Source organism: Engraulis encrasicolus, chromosome 21, assembly GCF_034702125.1.
Source record: "Engraulis encrasicolus isolate BLACKSEA-1 chromosome 21, IST_EnEncr_1.0, whole genome shotgun sequence".
NCBI classification, from domain to species: Eukaryota; Metazoa; Chordata; class Actinopteri; order Clupeiformes; family Engraulidae; genus Engraulis; species Engraulis encrasicolus.
Window position 1 is genome coordinate 41299103 of NC_085877.1, and position 22666 is coordinate 41321768.

The 22666-nt window shown below is 44.9% G+C and overlaps 1 protein-coding gene across 2 annotated transcripts in view; it reads right to left on the reverse strand.

The window, feature by feature from the left end:
• Positions 1-22666, reverse strand: part of elavl2 (ELAV like neuron-specific RNA binding protein 2) — a 134699-nt gene that overhangs the window by 44124 nt on the left and 67909 nt on the right. For both annotated transcript variants that reach the window (XM_063186713.1, XM_063186714.1), the window contains one exon: positions 8084-8187. In XM_063186713.1, the coding sequence (XP_063042783.1) occupies positions 8084-8187 (104 nt within the window). The remainder of the gene's footprint in view (positions 1-8083; positions 8188-22666) is intronic.

Genomic DNA, 22666 nt, shown 5'->3' on the forward strand with positions numbered 1-22666 from the left:
AGTCGCTTCCAAACTGTGGTACGCGTTAGGGCTGCTCGATATTGCAAAAAATCAATATCACGATATTTTCTGCAAATATTGATATCACGATATTTCAAACGATATATACGAAATTCCCTACCCCCGCCACTATTATCGTAGTGGAGTAGCACGCATAATAGCTTTCTAGTTTCTAGTGCTTTCTAGTAGCATAATGTCTGGTAAGTCTGCGTGAATGTAGACTTGAGGAGAGCACGAGACCCGAGAGGCGTCTATTTTTCTCGACATAGAGCTAGTTCTGATGTACCACTCCTGCGTTTTGCTTAATCCCTTGGCTGCCATACTGCACCGTAGCGTTGCAAATGACAAATGACAAAATATCACGATATATGAATTTTGATATTGATACCACGATATATGATGAATATTGATATCGCGATATAAATACGATATATTGCACAGCCCTAGTACGCGTGATGTAGGGGGTATATGGAAAAGGGTAAGGGAAATGTAGCCTGATAATCATCGACTTTCAAATCTCTTCGAGACTTGGTCTGACCGAGAGCATAACAATTAGCGTTTCCCAAACGGCATGGTTGACCCGCCTCCCTAGGTTTGCTTAGCCTGGGAACTCCCATACTGCCTTTAGTTCTACACAATCGTTTCGATCTGAAAGACAGTCTGGCGAGGATGACTCCTAACGTCCAAGATCATGGGCACTGTGTCATAATGGCCAAGCTTTCCGACCTTAACAGTTTCTCTGCCCAATCAGAGAGCAGGGCAGTGTGCCATAATAGCCAAGTATTCTCTCCCCTACGGAATTTACAATAGGCAACTCCCCAGACCTAATCTCACTTGTGATTAGGTCTGGTGTTAACCAGGCAAAGGTTTGCTACTGGGTGACTGGTTTCCGACAAAGTGGGTGGAGTTTCCAATTTTTCTGGAGATCAGAAACGATATCTACATTGCTCTTGGCCTGACAACAAAGCGAAGGTGTTGCTTCACTAGGAGGGCGTGGATTCACTGGGTCATTTTAAGCAGAGGGTATTGGTTACTAGTCTGGCGATGCCATCCTACGTACTCCCCCCAAAGATTTTGGCTCCGCACCTATTCTGCCGAAAGCCTCCCAGCTCGGTTCGCTCACTTTTTAGCCAATCAGCAAACAGTTGAGAGTGGTGACGCAGAACTCGCCTGTGAAGTCTGTTACTGATTTGTTAAGGTAACACTGTTCACAATTTTGTCTTGTGTGCTTTTGCGACACTATATCGCAACAGTCATGCTAATAAAGCACAATATGAGTTTTAATATGAATTCGGAACTCCAATGAATTTAAATGGCAAAGTAAGCTCAGACCATCACCCACCCACTATGGAGACGGATTCCTCTTAGCTTTCGCCAGACTGACCGAGTCGACAATCGGCTTTGCCTAGGCTAATTGGTTACAGTCCCCGGAGCGAAGTGGGTTTAGGTGCCTTGCTCATGAACATCTCAGCCGTGGAGTGAGATAGGGGGTGGAAGGGTGGGATTCGAACCAGCAAAAGCCCGCCTCCTTAACCACTAGACCACGTCTACCCCCACTATTCTTCCAACATCCCTCCAAGAATCATATACACACCATGCTATATTCCGCAATACATCTACATTAGCCCTGCGCTATCCTACGTACTTCCGCCAAGAGACTTGGCTCCGCACTATGTCTGGTACCGGTTTTCTGTGGAGCGATGTTGCCAGTAGGATTTGGCCGGTGTTCTGACAAACGGTCCTACATTGTAATTTTATCCTACGGTAGGATGGTCTGTCAGATATGTCTGTCAAACGGTCCTAAATCGCCAAAGATAGACGTCAGACATGTTCAACAACTAATCCTAATTTTTCTGAAAATGTCCTTCCCGCTTCCGGCAATCGCGTCAGATCAAACAGCCTCCAGACCATGAATACGAAATGAAATGGTAGTATTATGGAATGGTTAGGACCAGGCTAGATCTACACATCCTGCCTTCCTTGGAGACATTTAGGAGGATCAAAATAAGATGTATAACAAGCTCAACTCAAAAGTAAAGAGCAACTGGGAGATCATTCCGTGACAAATGTTCAAAATGAAGGAGACACATGAGGATGTGGATTGCTCTAAAAATAAGAGAGACAGGACCAGGGGTCTATTTCTTCGAAAGCGTCTTTGCTATCGTCGTTAGCAAAGTCCTTCGTACGAGCGACTCAACTCTCTCTCGACAGCGACGCTTACCACTAAATCCAAGGGAATGGTAAGATGGTCTTAAGACGGTCTTGAGACGGTTAGCAACGACAAGAATCGAGAAACGGATCCCTGGGCTAGATTAAGATGGCCCGGGGCCCCAAGGCTACATGTTTCTGTGGGGGCCCCCGGGAAGCAAATTACGCAACAAATGTACATACAGAGTCATAATATCAAACAAGGAATTAAGAACACCATTGTCTAACGACTGTGGAGAGGAGTATTAAAATAGATACACAGCTGCATTTAACACGACAGAACTCATCACAATTCCGCTTTTTTTTTTTTCACTTTTGGCCCATCGGGGGCCCCCTGGCAGGTGGGGGGGGGCCCTCGGCTGCAGCCATATCAGAGAAATTAGAACACAGGGGAGAAGGCTCAGTCTCATTGGTTCCCATTGTAGCCAGTTAGCTTTGCATGCATTCTGCAGTAACGAGCGTAGGCCAGTCCTTCATGTGGGAAAATGTATGGAATGGAAAGGGGAACCCATGCTAAATACATTGCTACTGCCATTTCCAGTCACAAATATTATCAACAAAACATTCCTGGTAAGCACTATGACTGTTGTTTAACAATAGGCTGTATTGACAAATCGTTCAGGTGTGTAGTTTTACAGCTGGTTAGAAGATTTCAACCTGTACTCGCTAGCATCGTGCTAATGTTTATGGGTTTGGCCTCATAAAAATTGAGCTTTGTGACCCAGTATATAATAATCTAGTGGCGCAAAATAATCGAAACGCTACTCAAATGGGGTCTTATTATTTCTAGCTTCGAACTTAATATTAATATTTCAGGACAAAAAATTATAAAAAATCACAAAAATTATAATGGTAAAAAACTCCATTGACACCCATTCATTTTGCACTGTCCCGTGGTTAGGGTTAGCCAATTGTGGCTAATAGGAAGTTCCGTGAGTGAACAGCACCTGGCCATATCTAGCCTATGTAGCCCTGTCTATGGGGCCCCGTATTGCATCCGGTCACAATTCCGCATTTTTCTTTTCACTTTTGGCCAATCAGGGGGCCCCCTGGCAGGTGGGGGGCCCCTCGACTGCAGCCATATCTAGCCTGTGTGTTAATCTGGCCCTGGACAGGACAGCACTTCTAGTTGCTAGTACTTTTATTGCCCGCCAAGGGCGGATGAAATTAGGAGAGCAATTAATACCATTATACACAGAGGAATGTCCAGGCAAGGGGCAATACAATTACTAGCAAGTAGGAGTGCTGTCCTGTCTCTTCTATTTAGAGACTTTAGGAGAGCAATTAATACTATGATACACAGAGGATTGGTCCTTGCTTTTAGAGTTACTCCACAAAACTTTTAGCAGCCACTATGTTTTATGCAAGTTTTTTTTTGGGTTAATGTTTTATGTCAGTTCATTTTCCTTATTATGCGTTTAATGTGTTTATCTGCATCTGGACCTGTTTGTGGGCTGCTATTTTGACCAGGACTCCCTGGCAGAAGAGACAGACACTTGGTCTCAATGGGACAATCCTGGCTAAACAAAGGATACATGAACTCCTGCAGTCCCATCTATCCCCATCCAGACATCCTCCATCTATCCTAAAACCAGCAATCCATCCCTCCGCCATTCCTTCATCAACCCCTCCACCATTCTGCTTCTAGCAATCAACCCCGCCACCATTCTGCATCTAGAAATCAATCCCTCCACCATCCTGCATCGAGCAATCAATCCATCAGTCCATCCGTCCGTCTGTCCACCTCCCAGGACCTGCCAATCTATCAATCCATTCAGCATTTCTTCTTCCATCCATCCATCCATCCATCCATCCATCCATCCATCCAGGGTGCGATTTGTAGGGGGGGATGGGGGGGATTGTCACCCCTTCTGGATTTGATATAGCCACTTTTGATGATTTCAATCCCAGTTTAATGTAATTCCATTGATCTTGCTTAAAATCTGAAACATATCCCCCCTTCTGGTTTTCCGACAAATCGCACCCTGCATCCATCCATTCATATGGTCAACTGAAGGAAACGTTCAGACTTCAACTATCGCAACGCATTTGATCATTGTAAAAATCCATTTTATATTGTTCGGATCTTTATCAACAAATTGAATTGTCCATCTAGGAAAAATGCACTTAATGTATGAATAAACTTGGCTTGCAAGTCTACAAACAAAGAGCATGAAAGCATAAGTGACTTAGTTCCACATTTATGTGACCTTAGCCGACCATCTAACAGCACGGTAGCAAGTAAATATCTTCTGATTCCAGTCATTATATACTCTGAATTAAGTTACAAAAGCACTGTTTTAGGAGCTTAATTTATATATTTTGTTCCAAGGCCGTCTGCATGAAAAATGTGGAAAAACACGTTTCAAAACAAATCGTTTGGTGTTTGGTACGAGAAATTATATTAAAGAAGTATCAGAAACAACATATGTGAAGCTCTTGGCACAATTCAAAGATGATCGAAATATCATTTTAATAGCGCCATTGCATTACATGCTAAAATCTTCCGTTAAAAACGTATTGAGGTCCCATGAAATCGGAGGATATGACGTCACTTTCAAGCTCTATGGGGGTCAGGTCGCATTCCCCAACGGTGGGAGATGGGATATTTCTTACTTCCTACATGCTGAAATGCATTGGAACGCCTGTTGAAGTGGAATGTTCAAGTCGCGAGCTGGGGCCAAATCAAAGTACCCCGACTTCGAAATCGTGACGTCATCACAGCAAATGACAATGCATAGTGTTAGAAATATTTTAAGTTTGACTTGCTGGTTGGAACGCTTTCAAGTGGAAGGTAACTGCCTCCTGGTTGCATATTGGGAAGCTCCTACCTCTGGGGAATGTGGCAGTAGACAACAGCCCCTCAGGCCTGAGGCCGATTACATCACAGACTCACTTGGAAAGCATTAAGGGAGTTCCAACATTTCCTGGAGCAATTTAATTTAATTTGTTTTATAAAACCACATTGTATTTCCTACTAGAGTGTCAATCAATTCGCACCAGCGGGTGGGTGGGTGTGTGTGTGTGTGTGTGTGTGTGTGCGCGCTCCTCCTTTATATTAGTAGCAGACGATTTAGAAAACACACACACACACACACACACCCCAAAGGCGGAGAAGGGTTCTAGGAGACAGACAAAGGCAGAAGAGCAGCTGTAGGAAGCATATGAGTGTGTGAGTGTGTGTGTGTGTGTGTGTGTGCGTGCGTGCGTGCCCCAAGAACACAGAAGCAGATTTAAAATTACATTACTACAGCACCATCTAACAATTACAACAAATACAGAGTAAAGAGCCTAAATAAATGCATTGCAAAATTCTCCCACTACTTCCCCCACTCTACACATGAGCAGTAGGAGGGAGGTAGGGAGAGGCATTGGGTAGGGGTGTAAATCACAGCCTCCCTGACGATACGATTAATCGACTATTGATATCTCATTATTCAATGCGAAGCAATTATTTTCGATACGCAAAAATGCCCGAGACGATACAAAACGATTTTACTTTTTTCCAATCACTTTTCCACTTCTATTATGAGCTAGGGCATTGGGCAGGGGCCAGCAATTCAATTATTTTCGTTACTTAAGAATGCCCCACGATACGATACGATACGATGCGATGCTATTCAATCGTCAGATTATATCGCTACATCGATGCATTTTGATTATTTACAAACCTAGTATTGGGTGTGTGAAGAACAGTGGTGCGGTTGAAATGTCCACATACTAGACTCAGCTCCGCATGAAACAACCCCCACCTTGACAACACACTCGAGACTGGGGTCACACGCAGGGCTCTAAATCGACTTTTTCATCACCAGCCAAAATGGCTAGTTGATGTTAATCTTACTAGCATTAAAGCAAAGAAAGCTTCCGCACACTGTTCACATTTGCATTTTAATGCAACGTTTCAGTCTACTGACCTTCTTCAAGCAATGAATTTGAATTGCTTGAAGAAGATCAGTAGACCGAAACGTTGCATTAAACCATGCAAATGTGAACAGTGTGCGGGAGCTTTCTTTGCTTTAACGTTGGTGACCTAGGGGTTCCATTCCTACGCACCTGACCAAGGAGGTGTGCAAGAAAATCTTCACTTACTAATCTTACTAGCCTAACACACACTCACTAATGGGTCAAAGTGGCTAGTAAGTTGGTCTTCAGGCCAAACTGATATTTCACCCGCATTTGGCCAGTTGGCTGGTGTTAATTTAGAGCCCTGGTCACACGCATGCGGCGTGTGTGTGTGTGTGTGTGTGTGTGTGTGTGTGTGTGTGTGTGTGTGTGTGTGTGTGTGTGTGTGTGTGTGTGTGTGTGTGTGTGTGTGCGCGTGTGTGCGTTCACTTGTCTTGCTCTTCTGTTGTGCTGGATGGCTGAAGCTCCAAATGGAAAAAGCATCAAAAATCCCCCCCCCCCACACACACACACACACACGCACACACACACACACACACACACATATATGAGCTGTCGAAAATGGAACAGGTTTCATTTTCCTTTCTTGTCCCCACAGACAGACACTTTTTTCCCAGTCTTACCTAGATGGTCTTGGTCTGCACCAGAGCATGGCAACCCGACCGAAGCCCGACGGGCCGGGTCGGAACCCGACGGGCCGGGCCGGACTCGGACAAAAAAAATAGAATATCTGTCGGACTCGGGTCGGGCTCGGGCTTGAACCAAACAGACATTGTGAAAATTGTAAGCAATCAGAGGAAACGTTTCAGTTCATGCAAACGGCAGTTTTGTGATTAAAAAATAAGTAATTGAATATGCATAAATGAAAATGTTGGTAGGCTACTCGTGCGAGTGATTATTATTGGCTGTATATGCACGCGCCAGTTACCAGCGGCAACATGGACGCTCACTCCCAGTCAGCCGAGCAGGAATGCAGAGTCAACTTGATTCTTAATAAGCGCCAAATCAACAGTGAACGCGTGGTCTTTTGTTGTAGGCCTAGTGTAGGCCATGTTTTAGCATGCCTTCGGTGCTGTCTTAAATGTTGAACATAAAATGACGAAGTTTGTCACTGCATTGCTCGCCAAGGATTACATTTCCAGCAAGGGGTAGCAAGGAGCATAATATGGATTAAAGAAGACGCACACGCTACGTGGAGTTGCCTAAGGTAGGGGCGAAGAGGTTTCCTGTTACTACTTTGTCCGCTGTGACATTTCATGTCCTTCACGTAGGTTCTTAATTCTTGTCACTTTTACTGTAGCCTACAGTTGTAACTATGCGCGTGCAACCTTTCCTGATTTTATATTGGCCGCATGGACATCAGGGGAAATGACATTCTCTTGGAGGGCCGAACAGGCTACTGTTCTTCGGGGTGAACTTATAGCCCATCCTTCTTAACGACAAGGAGTGGCATCTTCACCGGCTCGCGGGGATTTATTTGCACTAACAGTAACGTAACAAATGCGTCCATAGCCGCGCTGACTGCATCCAAACCGTATTCGTTAGTTTTAGCCTTTCTTATCCTCTCACGCCCCTCCCAACATCTCTGGTCTAACCGAAAGAAACATAAGGTGCGCTGTCACATGTATGCGTGTGTTTATACTTACTATGCGTGCGTAACTAAATTAGGCTACAGCAAATTGCCTCATCCTAGTTGCCTATCCTGGCTATTTATCACGTGCTATTTTGAGTATGAAGGGGGCCACATAGAAAATATTGCTTGCGCACAGGTTCTGTTGTTATTACAGTGGTCTCGGGCTTCGGACGGGTTCGGACACAAACATTTTAATTAGTCTCGGGCTCGGGTCGGGGTTGATCACTTTTCTGTCGGCTGAGGGCCGGGCTCGGACAGAAAAAACCGGCCCGAGCCACGCTCTAGTCTGCACGCACGCACGCACGCACACAGACGGACACTTCTTTTCAGTCTTACCTTGATGGTCTTGGTCTGCAGTCGCAGCCCGTTTAAGGTGTTGATTGCTTTCTCTGCGTCTTTTGGTTCAGCGTAGTTCACAAACCCGTAGCCCAAACTTTGCCCTACAACACAGCAAGAGTAAAAAAAGGGGAAAAAAGCCCATTAAGTCTTTAACAATGTAAACACAAATTTTGTAATGTTCTTATTCGTGTGCATTGCCGAAGGTCGACTCGATGGAAACTTGATTAGGTTTTTTGAAAGGTTTGCACAACATGTCAGACTGTGGACCTATTCATGTGGACCTATTCATTTTCTTACTGATGTATCTCAGTTGCATTTACCGTACTTATACAAGGTTTTGAAGGGAAAAAGTGCAGCTTTGTGGTTGAAAAGTGTGAAGCGGTGAAACCTGTGAGACGCTTCAGTTAGTTTATTTCTGTTTCATGCATTGACATATAGATTAATACCAAGCAACAGAAAAGGACTTGAAAGACGTGAACGAGGTGTGAGCATACACTAGGATTACATGAGCGCAGCTACAAGGCCATGCGAACCAGAAGGCAGAACATTAGAATAATACACGCAGTCGTACACACACATCCATGAGCAACAGGTGAGCAGCATTCTAAAGGACACGCAAACAAGAACCTGATGACATCACCAAATAAAATATGTTTCCAAGACCCTCAAGGGAATTTGGAAAAAAACATTGTTTATCCGGTGTTCACTTTGACTATTAGTATTTACTAAGGTTGAAATTATAACTTGCACTCATCTCACGATTAGGTTCGGTTCATAATCACTTTTTTTATTATTTATTATTTTTTTTTTTTTTACTTTTTTTGCCTCCTTGGAATTTCATACTGCCTTCTTGCACCACAGTCTGATACAATATCGCTGCAAAACAGTCCTAATATTTACCTAATAATAATAAAAATAATAATGATAATATCTTGACCATTCAATGTGAAACTTGTGTCCAATTCATTCAGAGGGGAAGAGACGTCAGAGACAGAAGTGAAAGAGAGGGAGATGAGTGTAGAGATGGAGAGAGCAGAGAGAAAGGGGGGAAAAAAGAGATAGAAGGTGGGTTCAATAGAAGGAGAGCGTCAAGCTCTCTTCTGACAATAGCAACACCCACATTTCTTGTGTGACAACAAAACATCGTCACACAAATAGTGCCCCTCCTGCTCAGAAAAAAACTAGCTTAAGCCACAGAAATAGTCCTGGCTGCGTTCTCCCTCTCTCTCTCTCCCACAACACCCTATCCTCTTGCCACAAAGCAAAGTACGGCAATACAAACAGTCCCCTCTCCATCTCTCGCTCCCTCCAGCATAACGTACCCACGTGCTCAGCTCTCGCCGAATGAAACACACATGACTCATCATTCTCATGGCCAACGACAAAGCAATGTCTTCCTTGCCTTCATCTCTCCTCTTCCCTTCTCTATTCAAACCAAACCGGTTTTCTCTCTTCACTCTATCTTCAATACTTCCCTTCCCTTCTCTATTCAAACCCAACTGGTTTTCTCTCTTTACTCCATCTATCTTTACCGCTCCATCTCTGCTCTTCGCTATTCAACCCAAACCGGTTTTCTCCATTTACCCTATATTTGCAGCTCAATCCAGGGGTGATAATGAAAAAAAATCCTGAGCCTGAACTTGTTTCTCTGCTCTAACGACGACGACAAGATACTGCATAGTGACGTAACGTAGGCCTATTTTGACACATTATTCAAACATTTAATAGCCTATGTATGACCATTATTCAAGCCTGATAGTAGAAGAAAACTCTGAACCTGTAACACTTTCTGAGATAAGAATAACCTAATGGCTAATTATTATCAATGTTTTTATTTTTGCAAACTCTGTCAAGCCTGAAATCAGGCAAGGAGCCTGAATACCATCAGCCCTGTCAATCTCTTCTCTTCGCTTTTATATGTATCTGTATGTATAGTGTTATCAGTCCACGTTGGTAATATCTTCAAGTTATGTGGGCTGTATGTAATGTATGCAAGTCTGTATATAGGCCTGTGTCCTCTGTTTTTGTCAGTTCTGTAGTCTTGTGATGTGATGTTACGTGTACGTCCTGTCTTAAACGAGTCTTGCTCAAGGATGCAGAATGTACTTCAGTGTTAACTGACAAATTATTATTGTATCGTATCTATTCAAATCAAACCCGCTTACTTTCCATCTTTACCGTTCACTCACTCTCCCGTTCACTCACTCTCCATCTACAGCTGCATCAGCATGTTCCAAACATTCGCCTTCATTTTCCTCTGTATACTTCCATCCCCCTTAGAACCATATCTTTCTATCTCTCCCCCTCCTCAAACCATATCTTTCCATCTCCTGTACCCTTGAACCACATCTTTCCATCTCGCTACTCCTTCTTTTCCATCTCCACTAGTTCTCTGCGTTCCTTCATCGCCCCCCCCCCTCAGCATCTGTTTATCTGTCCCTCTCCCCCTCCATCCATCCCCTCCCCCTATTCTGTCTCTTAGTTCATCTCCCTTTCTCTCCTCTCCATTGCTCCCTCCCTCTCGCTCGCTCTCCTCTTCCCTTTTAAATCACTCTATCTCCATATCTGCATCTCCTTTTTTCTCCTCTCCATCTCTCTCTCTCCCCCTCCTCCTTCCTTTCCCTGCCCCCCTCTCTCTCTGAATCATCTCCATCTCTGCATCTATCTTTCCATCCTCTGCCACTCAGCCCTCCGTTTCTCCTTTATTTCTCTGTCAATCGCTGCCTCCATTCCCTCCCCCTATTCTTTCTTTCTTTCTTTGTTCATCTCCCTCCCTCTCTTCATCTCCTCTTCTCTCCCCCTTTGCATCACTCCATCTCCATCTCTGCATCTGTATCTTTCCTTTCCTCTGCCACTCTCCTCCTCACTTTCTCCTCCCCTTCTCTGTCAATCTCTTATTCCCTCCATCACATATCTCCGTCTCCCTCTGCATCTCCACCTCTTTCCACATTCATTGTTTACATCTTTTCCTTTCTGCTTCTCTTTACATCTCCACATTTCCCCTCTGCCTCCCTTTTTTCTTTTCTCTTCCTCTTTGTTCATTTTCTCCTTCAGTTTCCCCTCAGTATCTCTCAAACTCTAGCTTTCCTTTCTCTTTCTCACTGTTCCATCCATCCCTTCTGTCCAAAATTCCAAAACAAAGATTGGCCCACTTTCTATGCCAACCCCACCTGATAACTCTCTGCTTCTTTTCTCTGTCAATCTCCATGTGATTCTGATGCGGTTTTGTCCTTATTTGTTGATATAATGAACATTCCTTGCAGCCTTTTAGGACTATTACAGTTCTCACGTGACCATTAATGTTTTCTTGACGCATTCAACACATTTTCACAACTTCCGTGATAGTAGAGAAAAAAGTGATGATTTTGGTCACAATAATCGTGAGGTAAAATTTTCATATTGTGACACGCCTACCATCAACCCCATCTCTCTCTGTATCCACATCTCTCCCTTTCCGGACATCTCTTTACATCAGCTTTACATTTTCTCCCTCTGCCTGCCTTTCCCCTTCCTCTCCCCTCTTCGCTTCTCTTGATCTCTCCTCTTTCGCAGCATCTTTCTAACTCCACCTTCCTTCTCCGTGTGCCTCCCTCCCTCCCTCCCTTCACCTTTCTCTCTCTCTCCCCTCCTCCCTCTTCCCTCTCTCCGTCAATCTCCGGTTCCATCCATCACTTCTGTCCAAAAGCCTACAAAAGATCTGCCGCCCACTCTCCTGCTGAGCGGCTGCTGCCAATTCAATTTCCTCCTCGCCCACCACCAACACGGCTCCCGCTCCCGCCAGAGCCAACGCAGACGCTGCAGACTGATACAGACTGACTTCCAAGCCAAGTCAGGTCTCCTCTCTTCTCCTCACTTCTCCTTTCCAACACAAGTCAAGTCTCCTCTCTTTTCCTCACCCTCTCCAAGCCAAGCCAGGTCTCCTCTCCTCCCCAACTCTACCAACGCAGACACTGCAGACCACTTCTGACTGACACTGACTGATATTGACTGACTTCCAAGGTCTCTTCTCTTTTCTTCTCATCTCCTCTCTTCTCCTCTCCCTTTCCAACCAAATTCAGGCCTCTTCTCCTCTCCTCACTTATCCTTTCCAACCCAAATCAGGTCTCATCTCCTCTCCTCACCTCTCAAAGCCAAGCCAGGTCTCCTCTCCAACTCTCCAAAAGCAGACACAGCAGACTGCATCTGACTGATACTGACTGACTTCCAACACAAGTCAAATATCCTCTCTTTTCCTCACCCCTCCAAGTCAAGCCAGGTTTCCTCTCCTCTCCTTTCCAACTCTCCCAACACAGACGCTGCAGACCACTTCTGACTGATACTCCTCTCCTCTCATTTCCTCGCCCTCTCCAACCCAAGTCAGGTCAGGTCTCCTCTCCTCGCCAAGTCAGGGGTGTGTATCTCGAAAGCGTCGTTGTTAGCCTGTTAGCAAATAGGGAATGGGAAATTGGTCTCCTCTCCTCCACCCTCTCCTCTCCTCCACTCTCCCCTCCACCCCCCTCTACCCTAGCTCTCCCATGTCCGCTCTCCTCTCCCCTCCTCTCCACCTCTGCTTTCACTTCATCTCCCATCATCTCACCTCCACCCTTCCTGTCCTCTCCTCTGCTCTACTCTACTCTCCTCTCCTCCACCCTTCCTATCCTCTCCTCTGCTCCCTTCTCCTCTCCGTCTCTTCTCCTCTCCTCCACCCTTGCTCTCCTCTCCTCTCCGCCTCCGCTCTGGGTTCATCTGCTCATGCAGCAGGAGCAGCATTAATAATGAGCCTCAAAAACAGATAATCTGTTCAGACAGCGCTCTCACTGCTGCCTGCCTGGGACCCGAGAAGCTTAACACAATTACACTGTCGCTGCTGTAGCTACCGTAGACGGTAGCAGCCTTCCCAAACGGCCTAGCATCAGGCTTATAATAAACACATACAAGGAGGACAGAAGAAGAATAGACATATACAGGGAGAGAGACGGCGAGAAACACAGAGCGAAAGAAAGATGAAGAAAGAATTGAAAGAAATGGAGAGAGATAGAAAGATTGAAAGAAAGAAAGACTGAGCACAAAACAGAAAGAGTGAAAGAACGAAAGAAAGAGTGAAAGAATTGCTACTGCTGTAGCTACTGTAGACGGCAGCAGCCTTCCCAAACGGCCTAGCATCAGGCTTATAATAAACACATACAAGGAGGGCAGAAGAAGAAGAAGGAGACAAGCACAGGGAGAGAGAAAGAGGGAAACACAGAGCGAAAGAAAGATGAAGAAAGAAGTGAAAGAAATGGAGAGAGATAGAAAGATTGAAAGAGAGAAAGACTGAGCACAAGACAGAAAGAGTGAAAGAAAGAACGAAAGATGGAGAGAGATAGAAAGATTGAAAGAAAGAAAGACTGAGCACAAGACAGAAAGAGTGAAAGAGAAAGAACGAAAGAAAGAGTGAAAGACAAGACAAGACAAGAGAAAAAAGAAAAAAGACAACGAAAGAAAGAAAGACAAAGAACAGAAGTGAAATAAATGGCAAAACAGAAAAAGAGTGAAACAAGGGAAGAAAAAAAATCAAAAGAAAGAGAAAAAAGTGAAAGACCGAAAGAAAGAAAGCAAACAAGCAAGCAGGGACACACAAACACAAACTGGGAGGTGACAGAACATAGGCTTATACCTCTGAACCAGTATTCAGCAGAACGTTCACGACCTGATTTAGTTAAAAGTTTCACGACTTGAGCTGTGAGGAGGAGAAAGAACACCACTCACTCACTCACTCACTCTTCAGCACGACTACAACGCTAAAAATAAGCTACACAACTTCCTCGCTTCTAAAATAAGGAGACGAAGACCCCGTCATGAACCCCCGCCCAATCTACTATTCCCATGCAGCCGAAATGCATGATAACGCCCACACTGCACTGGGGGATTTGTGATGAAAGCATCCTCTTAGATTCCCCTTCCGTTCACCTCCATAACGACGTCAAACACCTCTTAGCTTCTCCGTAAACTTCAACCTCTAACTAACCGGTACGCACTCCACCTACCGGTATCTCCTCGCAACCTCAAAACCGCCCTACCACCTCCACCCAACCTAAATAACACCATCCACCCACATCCAACCCACCGCGATCACCCAGAGCCAACCACAACATGACTCCACCAACTGAACCCAAATCACCCACCCCCTACTCCACTACCTTAACCCCTCTACCCAACCCCTCCACCCAAAGTCAAAACCATCCTACTACATTTCGTCAAGTACCTTTTAGTTTCTCCGTTAAAGGGGTATGCCACTATTTTGGGGCTTAATACAGATAAAATCGTTGGCTGGGGTTAATATGTTGCTAAGCTAGTGAAAGTCAATGGATCCGTGTAGCATCGTAGCATGCTACACGGATCCATTGACCTTCACTAGCTTAGCGACATGCTCCTTCTTTTAACTTGTCTTAAAGCAAGACAACGGCTTACATGAATAATAAGACACTTTACCACCTTTATAAACCCTGGCCAACGATTTTAACTGTATTAAGCCCCATAATAGTGACATACCCCTTTAACTTCAACCTCTAGCCAACCCGAACGCACTCCACCTACCTCTTCGCAACCTCAAAACCACCCTACCACACCTCACCTCAAAAACACCATCCACCCACATCCACCCAGAGTCAACCTCGACCCTCACCCCACTACTCAAACCCCAACCAACAAACCAAATTAACTACATTTATCTATAATGCACTTTATACTCTACGCTCACTTCCTAGAACAATTTTGGAACTCTGTCAATGGTGATCTGTGTGTCAAAGGCTGAATGAGCCTGATGTCATCTTTGTGTAAAAATGGAGCATGGAAGTCAATGGGATTAGCACAACTCTTACTTCCATTTCTCCTCCTCTAAGTTACCACCCCCTTCCTTCTTTATGCGCACACACACGCACGCACGCACGCACGCACGCACGCACGCACGCACGCACGCACGCACGCACGCACGCACGCACGCACGCACGCACGCACGCACGCACGCACGCACGCACGCACGCACACGCACGCACGCACGCACGCACACACACACACACACACACACACACACACACACACACACACACACACACACACACACACACACACACACACACACACACACACACACACACACACACACACACACACACACAGTTCCTAAACTCTGGTTCACCTCGTGTCTTAGCAGTGCACCATCGCCCTGAGAAATGAGAAGCAAATAGCTGCCTTTGAAAACACTGTTGGCAAGGCAGGGACACTCCACTACAGCCCTCAGGCCAAACCAGGTGGTGGAATGTGTGTGTGTGTGTGTGTGTGTGTGTGTGTGTGTGTGTGTGTGTGTGTGTGTGTGTGTGTGTGTGTGTATAAACTGTGGTAGTTAGCAGGGGTCCTTCAGCAGTGGGACTAAAGAAGTTAAGAAAACCAACCATTACAGCAGCCAATTACAACACACGTACACGTACACACTCGCGCACGCATGCTCACACACCCTCCCCCGCTGGCTTTGTTCCAAGGGGACTCTCAAAGGAAGTTTTGCAGCAAGGTAATAGCCTTCTGAATCTTCACAAGTAGAGAAGGTGTATCAAACTAATAGTGTGTGTGTGTGTGTGTGTGTGTGTGTGTGTGTGTGTGTGTGTGTGTGTGTGTGTGTGTGTGTGTGTGTGTGTGTGTGTGTGTGTGTGTGTGTGTGTGTGCGCGCCCACATGGTTCTTGAGTCATCCCAACTGATGGAAGGTGGATCAACCATCAAAAGGTGACCCGCATTACTACTCCTCCCCTCACATCTTTTTTATTTTTGCATTCCTCTGCTCTTCCAACCCTAAATTCTTGTTTTTGTATTTTTATCCTCTTCCCTAAACTCTTACTTTTGTGGTAGCAGCCTTGAGAGGAGAACACCTGAGGCAGTGACTTAGAAGGAGGCTAGCCATCACCATAGCGATAAGCCATGGAGGTTAGCTATCACCATAGCGATAAGCCATGGAGGCTAGCGCCCACCATAGGGATTAGCTGTGAACTCTGAAGCCTTAGCTCTCGAGTTGTTACACACACGCACACACACTTCGCTCTGAGTTGTTTCTCTCTCTTTTTGGGCTGAATGACTCATTGTCCACCTGCTGAGAATTACCCTCAGACTGACACACGTGTGTGTGTGTGTGTGTGTGTGTGTGTGTGTGTGTGTGTGTGTGTGTGTGTGTGTGTGTGTGTAACTTGCATGCGTAGGCTACCCATGTTTATGTGCGCACATGTACACACGCTCTCACACACACGCACAAAGCAAAACCCTGGGGCTATAAGAAAATATACATCTAACAGAATAAAATCTGAAACACAGGCACACGCAAGAAAAAGAAAGCCCCGAGGTTATCAGAAAATATACATCCAAGGCGCCAGATCTGGAACACCATGAAGTATAAAAGCTACACAGCTAATGTAGAGTATTGCAGGTTCGCCTGACTCAATTAGGCAAGTCTTGACTAAGGGTGTGTTCAAAATAGACATCAGGATACATCGTCACAGGCTTCACCACCATACTACGTGTATAGTTATAGGAGGCGTCAGCATCTATATTTCATTTAAAGGGACACTGTGTGAGATTTTTAGTAGTTTATTGCCAGAATTCATGCTGCCCATTCACTAATGTTACCTTGTTCATGAATACTTACCACCAGCATCAAATTCTAAGTCAGTTCTATGAGCAGCATAGTAGCAGTACTTTTTTTGACCATTTCCTGCACAGTGTACCTTTAATAAAATAAACTGACTTTTGAATGCTACACAGCAACTGGTATTCGTGATGCGTATCGCATTATCAATAGACCTACAGTTTTGTAACAAATTAAAACTCATATTTAGTCTTCATTAGCGTGACTGTTACAATATAGTGTTGCAAACCCACACAAATAAAACAAAAGTGCTGAATAGTGTTGCCTTAACCAATCAGTAACGAACTTCATGGCTGAGTTCTGAGTCACCACTCTCAACTGTTTGCTGCTTGGCTAAACAGTGAGCGAACCGGGCTAGGAGGGTTTCGTCAGACTAGGTGCAGATCCAAAATCTTTGGGTGGAGTACATAGGATGGCATCGCCAGGCTAGGGTGGAGTAACTTACATAGGATGGCGTCGCCAGGCTATCCCTGATCAAGCAAGGAGTAGGTTAGTAGAGTGCAAGTTCTCCAGAACGATTCAACGTTTAAAGCAACCGAGTCGCAACTACTGGTAAGAAGGCAGTGCCAACCACGGCTTTCGAATGCACCTTAGGTTTCAGGTACAAACATGCCACTAGGTCTAAGCAAAGAAAATGGAATCTTGTACAAGAACGACCACTGGCTGGTGTGGCCAGGAGTGGCACTGCAGCTATATCATCCAGCCAAGTAAATAATGAATGGGTGCCAATGGGGCTGTACGCTTCTCATAGAACTATCTGCCCGTGTGATTTTTTCCCTGGAAACAATGAAGTCACGTTCGATAGATATGAGTAAGTGAAAGCATTTGCCGGCACGTTTGCATCTTGTCAAGTGTTAGATTCGTGAAAATGACCCTTATTTCAACTATAGCAATGACATAACACGTGACAATCGACTTTACGGCACTACGCCATTTGTTTTGTAGTTTTAAGTCTGACTTCAGATGTCGATGTGTTTAAAGTTATGTTAGGATTGTTGCGGACACCTGTTATTTATTGCATTTAAGGTGGTGGAAAAGCGGCATGTGTACATGGGGTAAAGGAAATGACTGCGCTCATCCTTAAGAATTTGGGCACCTTCAATTAACATGTTGGACGGCGGTGGGGGGTTTTGAGGTGTGTGACCGTAGATGTCTCTGCTAGGATCAGTCAGAGTACGTCTCTCGTCAGCTCTGGTCGTGAATAGTCGCAGAGATTCCTCAGCCAGCAGGTATTAGCCGAATGCTAGCGTGTTGCAGGACAAAACTAACACGTCTTTGGGAGAACAAAGCCATGTCAGGAACCTTTAACTTCACTTCTAATACAACTTCCATGATAAGGTACAGAATGTGCACACACCTTTACAAACCAGAGAACAGAACCGTCACAAATCCCTGCTGAGCCATTTAGCCCAATAGGCTCCCATTCATCTTTTACTTGGCTGCGTTCGCCAACGGGGCTATATGGGAGCCAATGAGAGACGCCTATCTCATAGCTTAGAGAATTTCTGGTCTAAGGTACCGGATTCCACACGGCATACAAGGAAACCAAGTCATTTGCATAGCCTTGTCTTTAAAGGAATCCAAGTCATTTGCATAGCCTTGTCTTTAAAGATCATCTCCTCTGCACTTTCCAGGAAGCCAGTCAAGCGAGGCACACACACACGCACACCCATGAAACACCACACACACCAACATGCACACAACGAGGCGAGGGGTTCATGTCAGTTCAGATTGGTTAGCCACAACCCCCGAAGAGGAAGGAAGCGCCACACACACACACACTTCTTACACACACACACACACACACACTTCTTACACACACACACACACACTTCTTACACACACACACACACACACACTTCTTACACACACACACACACACACACACACACACACACACACACACACACACACACACACACACACACACACACACACAGACACACACACACACACACACACACACACACACACACACACACACACACACACACCTCAATCAGCCAGAGAGAGGAAAACGCAGAGTCACTCATTCAGCCATTAGCTTCTAATGTAGACATCCATTTCCTGTTGATCCTCCTTCCTTCTCGTGCACACACACACACGCACACACACGCACACACACGCACACACACGCACACACACACGCCTGGGAATTGGCAAACACCACAGACATACACAGGCTAACATGCAGTCATCTCCTAGTACACAAACAAGCATCATCTTTCTCCCTTTCTCCCCCAACGCACGCGTACGCACACACACAGTAATGGGCTACACAAAGGCCCATCACGATGTCCATTACTGCAATTCCCCAAGCTACACACAAGACTACTACCACCAACACAGCAAGCTGCCAACAGAGGACTCCTCCTACAGACAGCAAAGTCTTACCGCGAAGCACTTTCGTGACCATCTTGATGATGCCTTCGAGCATCCATTTCGTCCTCATCAACGTGAATGGGGAAAACACAAGCACATGCACTGCCCGATAGCTGACGGACACGAAAAGCGGCTGAAAATTAGTTGAAACCACAGTGAAAACTTGATAAAAGCATGTGTTGTCTTACAAATCCAAAAGCTTTAAAAGACACTTCTCACAGTCTATTTCGACAACTGTGCAGACAGTACTGCAGTAATGGCACAAGACAAATTTGCTTGGGCAAGCTGGGGCCTGGTAGTTACAGAGACTGACTTCAGATAAGAGGGTTGCAGGTTGGAATCCCACTTTTCCACTGCCTATCTCTCTCCAATGGAGACGTAGAGCACAAAGTCGAAACATGTACGAACAAACACAAAGGTGCCAGCACACTAGCCTGATTATCATCGACTTTCAAATCTCATTGAGTCTTGGTCTGACCAAGAGCATAACAATTAACGTTTCCCAAACAGCATGGTTGACTGGCCTCCCTAGGTTTGCAACTGTTTGACTTGTATCCAACAAAAATGGGTTGAGTTCCCGATTTTTTCCTGGAAATCATAAACGATATTTACATTGCTCTTGGCCTGACTAGAAGCAACGCTGAAGATGTTGCGTCACTAGGAGGGCGTGGCCTGCCTGCAAGCACACTAGAAACTAGTCGTGCGAGAGTATTCCGCATCATGACAGGGGTGTCCAGATGCCTCTCGAACACCACCTTTGGCAAGTGCAAGAGCATTTCAGACACATTGGTACTGCACTCGTCTGGCTAGGGAGCAGTCGAAGGAACAAAGAAAGAACACTTCTGGCCATTCAATAAAACCTATGGGGGATTGTGAGAGGTTGGATGAACGCTAAGCTGACTGAAGTTCAGGTTGTCCAAAGTACCTAAAGCTCAACACGCCTACAACACTGTCAGCTTTCACACCACACCATACCATGGCCAGATCTTTAATATTTTTCAACGAGTTGTTGCATAACTTGCATATTAGAAGCAATACAGTGTCATCCAACTTGTGCTAATAAGAAAAATGCAAACAATCTTTTGAGACTTAGGCATGATAATGAACACCAGTGTTTTTTTCAGTCTCTCTCTCTCTCATATAGAAATACGCCCACTCAGCCCTTCGTGTCGACTGAAGGCCACATTGTGCGAATTGCCTGCACAGCTCAGAGGTAAAAAAAAAAAACTGCTCGAGTTTTCTTTTTAACCTAATTTGTCTGCCTTGGTTCAAAAACCTGGCGTCATGATTCTGACAGACAAGATGCAATCATCACTAATGGCATCAAATACAAATGTAAAACAAAATCTGAAACAGAAATGTGTCTGTCTATATAATGTAGGATGGATAAGCAGTGAAATGCAGTGCACTCAGACCAAGTTGTTTTTGTTTGGTGTAAGGTAGCTGCAGACCCCTGCCTGAATTCCTAACGCTAGTGTGTGCAAAAACGTGTTAGTTGGCGTGTAAGATGCTAATGTTTGGTTGGAGTGTCAGGAGCGCCGTTTGCCTGCGTTCCCAGGACCAACTCAAACAGCGTCCTCCATGGACGGCGAGCTCAGGCCAGAGCTCCCTCCAAGCTTGCTCTCAGACAGTTAGTTCAGCGATGTGGGGAAAACCCCACGTAGAGTATAAAATCCCAAAAGGATCAGTACATCAAAACCCGTCCACGCCAAGTCACAGTCCAAGCATGCAAGTCGACAATATCCGTGAACGCAAGCTAACTCCAACACTGGCCCAACTGGCTCCAGCGTGAGAGTAGCAGGTGCCTGCTCCGCTCACCTGTTCACCTGGTCTGTGCCCCAAGTGATTCTCTTCTGCAGCTGACCCCTGACCCTTTATGTAGGCCCAAGGACCCACAAGTCAGGCGGCGCCCCCGTGTGGTATGACCGTGTTAGTGTTGTGGCTATTCCCAATGCATGCGCCTAACTAGGGGTCGACCGATACAGGTTTTTTAATGGCCGATGCGATACCGATATTTTTTCCATCACCCTTGGCCGATACCCGATTTCCGATACGCCGATACCGATATTGTTTAAAAAGTGTTAAAAATGACAAAAATCAGTACTGTATCATTAAAAAAAAAAAAAAATCCTATCCCATCACCTTTTCTTCACACCATAACATGAATAACAGGAAAAAAACTGTCATGTACAAAGCACACTGAGCAATTAGTTTTTCAAGCATCTGTAGCCTATACTGTATTATAGCCACCTAAAAAGGTATACATAAGGCATAAAAAAAATCAAAGGACTGTGGCTTGACAGTGGTACAATAGCATAGAGCTTGACTGTAAATTTGAAAAATGGTGGGGATGACCAAGATTACTATGGGTTTAAATATGTATGCCTATTTTTTCACCTGTATAGGTGTACTCGATTTACTAGGGCCTTTCACAAAATAAATCAAATCAACTAAATAACAAACAAAAGCCCAAAATAACAAACCAAAGAAATGCAAACAAAACACATAGACAAGTAAAACCATTTTCTTATTTTCATTTTATAAAATACATTGCAAAGAATCCCACCAGTAAAAACACCCCTGTTCAAAATGGTTTGGTCCGCCAAACAGCGGACACCCCTCTATTTTACTCAGATTGGAACATTCACTTGTTGCTGAACGAGGAAGTGCCAGCATGCCGGTGACCTGGTCTGTTAAATGTTACAGAACTGTTTTACACAGTATTTCTAACCAAATAAACTTCTATGAATTGAAATAGCCAGTTTGCAAGTGATGTTTGTTACTCATTAGAGATCGCTAAACAGATGGAAGTTGATACATGAATGACGCTACGAAATGCGCGTTTTCAAACGCGGTGGAAATTTACACTGAAACATGCTGGAAGGCACTCGTTACAATGCTAGGTAAGAGTTATGGCAAAGGGGGGGGTGATAAATGACCGAACAATCAACCAGGGAGATAAAAGCAGTAGTTTACCCTCGTTGGAAGAGCTGGTTGGTTGCTCAACGAGATGGCTGCATTATGCAGTCTGCATGCTGGTGAGTTGAATGCTACAGAAATGTTTTACAATATTTTAATTTAGACAGTTTGCAAGTGATGTTTGCTACCTATTAGATGTCGCTAAAACAGATTGAAGTTGATAAATGAATGACGTATGAAATGCGCGTTTTGAAAGGCGATGGGAATTAGACACTGAAACATATGCCGGTAGACACTAAGTTACAACGGTAGGTAAAAGACGGCAAATGGTGGTTATTATTGACTGAACAATGAACCAGGGAATTAAAATCAGTACAGAAACTGGATGGAGCTGAAACATTCTCCCTTTAGGCCTATTACATGCACATGCCATGTCATTCATTGTCAACATTAAAATAGGATGCATCTGAAAGTCTAAAACTTTTTGGCAGCCTGCAAGGCCGATACACTTAATAAACGCAAATATCGGCCCGATATATCGGTCGGCCTAACCTAACCTCATTACATCGGGGGGAAAAAAGAAGACCAAAAACCCCTATAAGCATGGCCTTGGCACGCACGCTTCCACGCATGC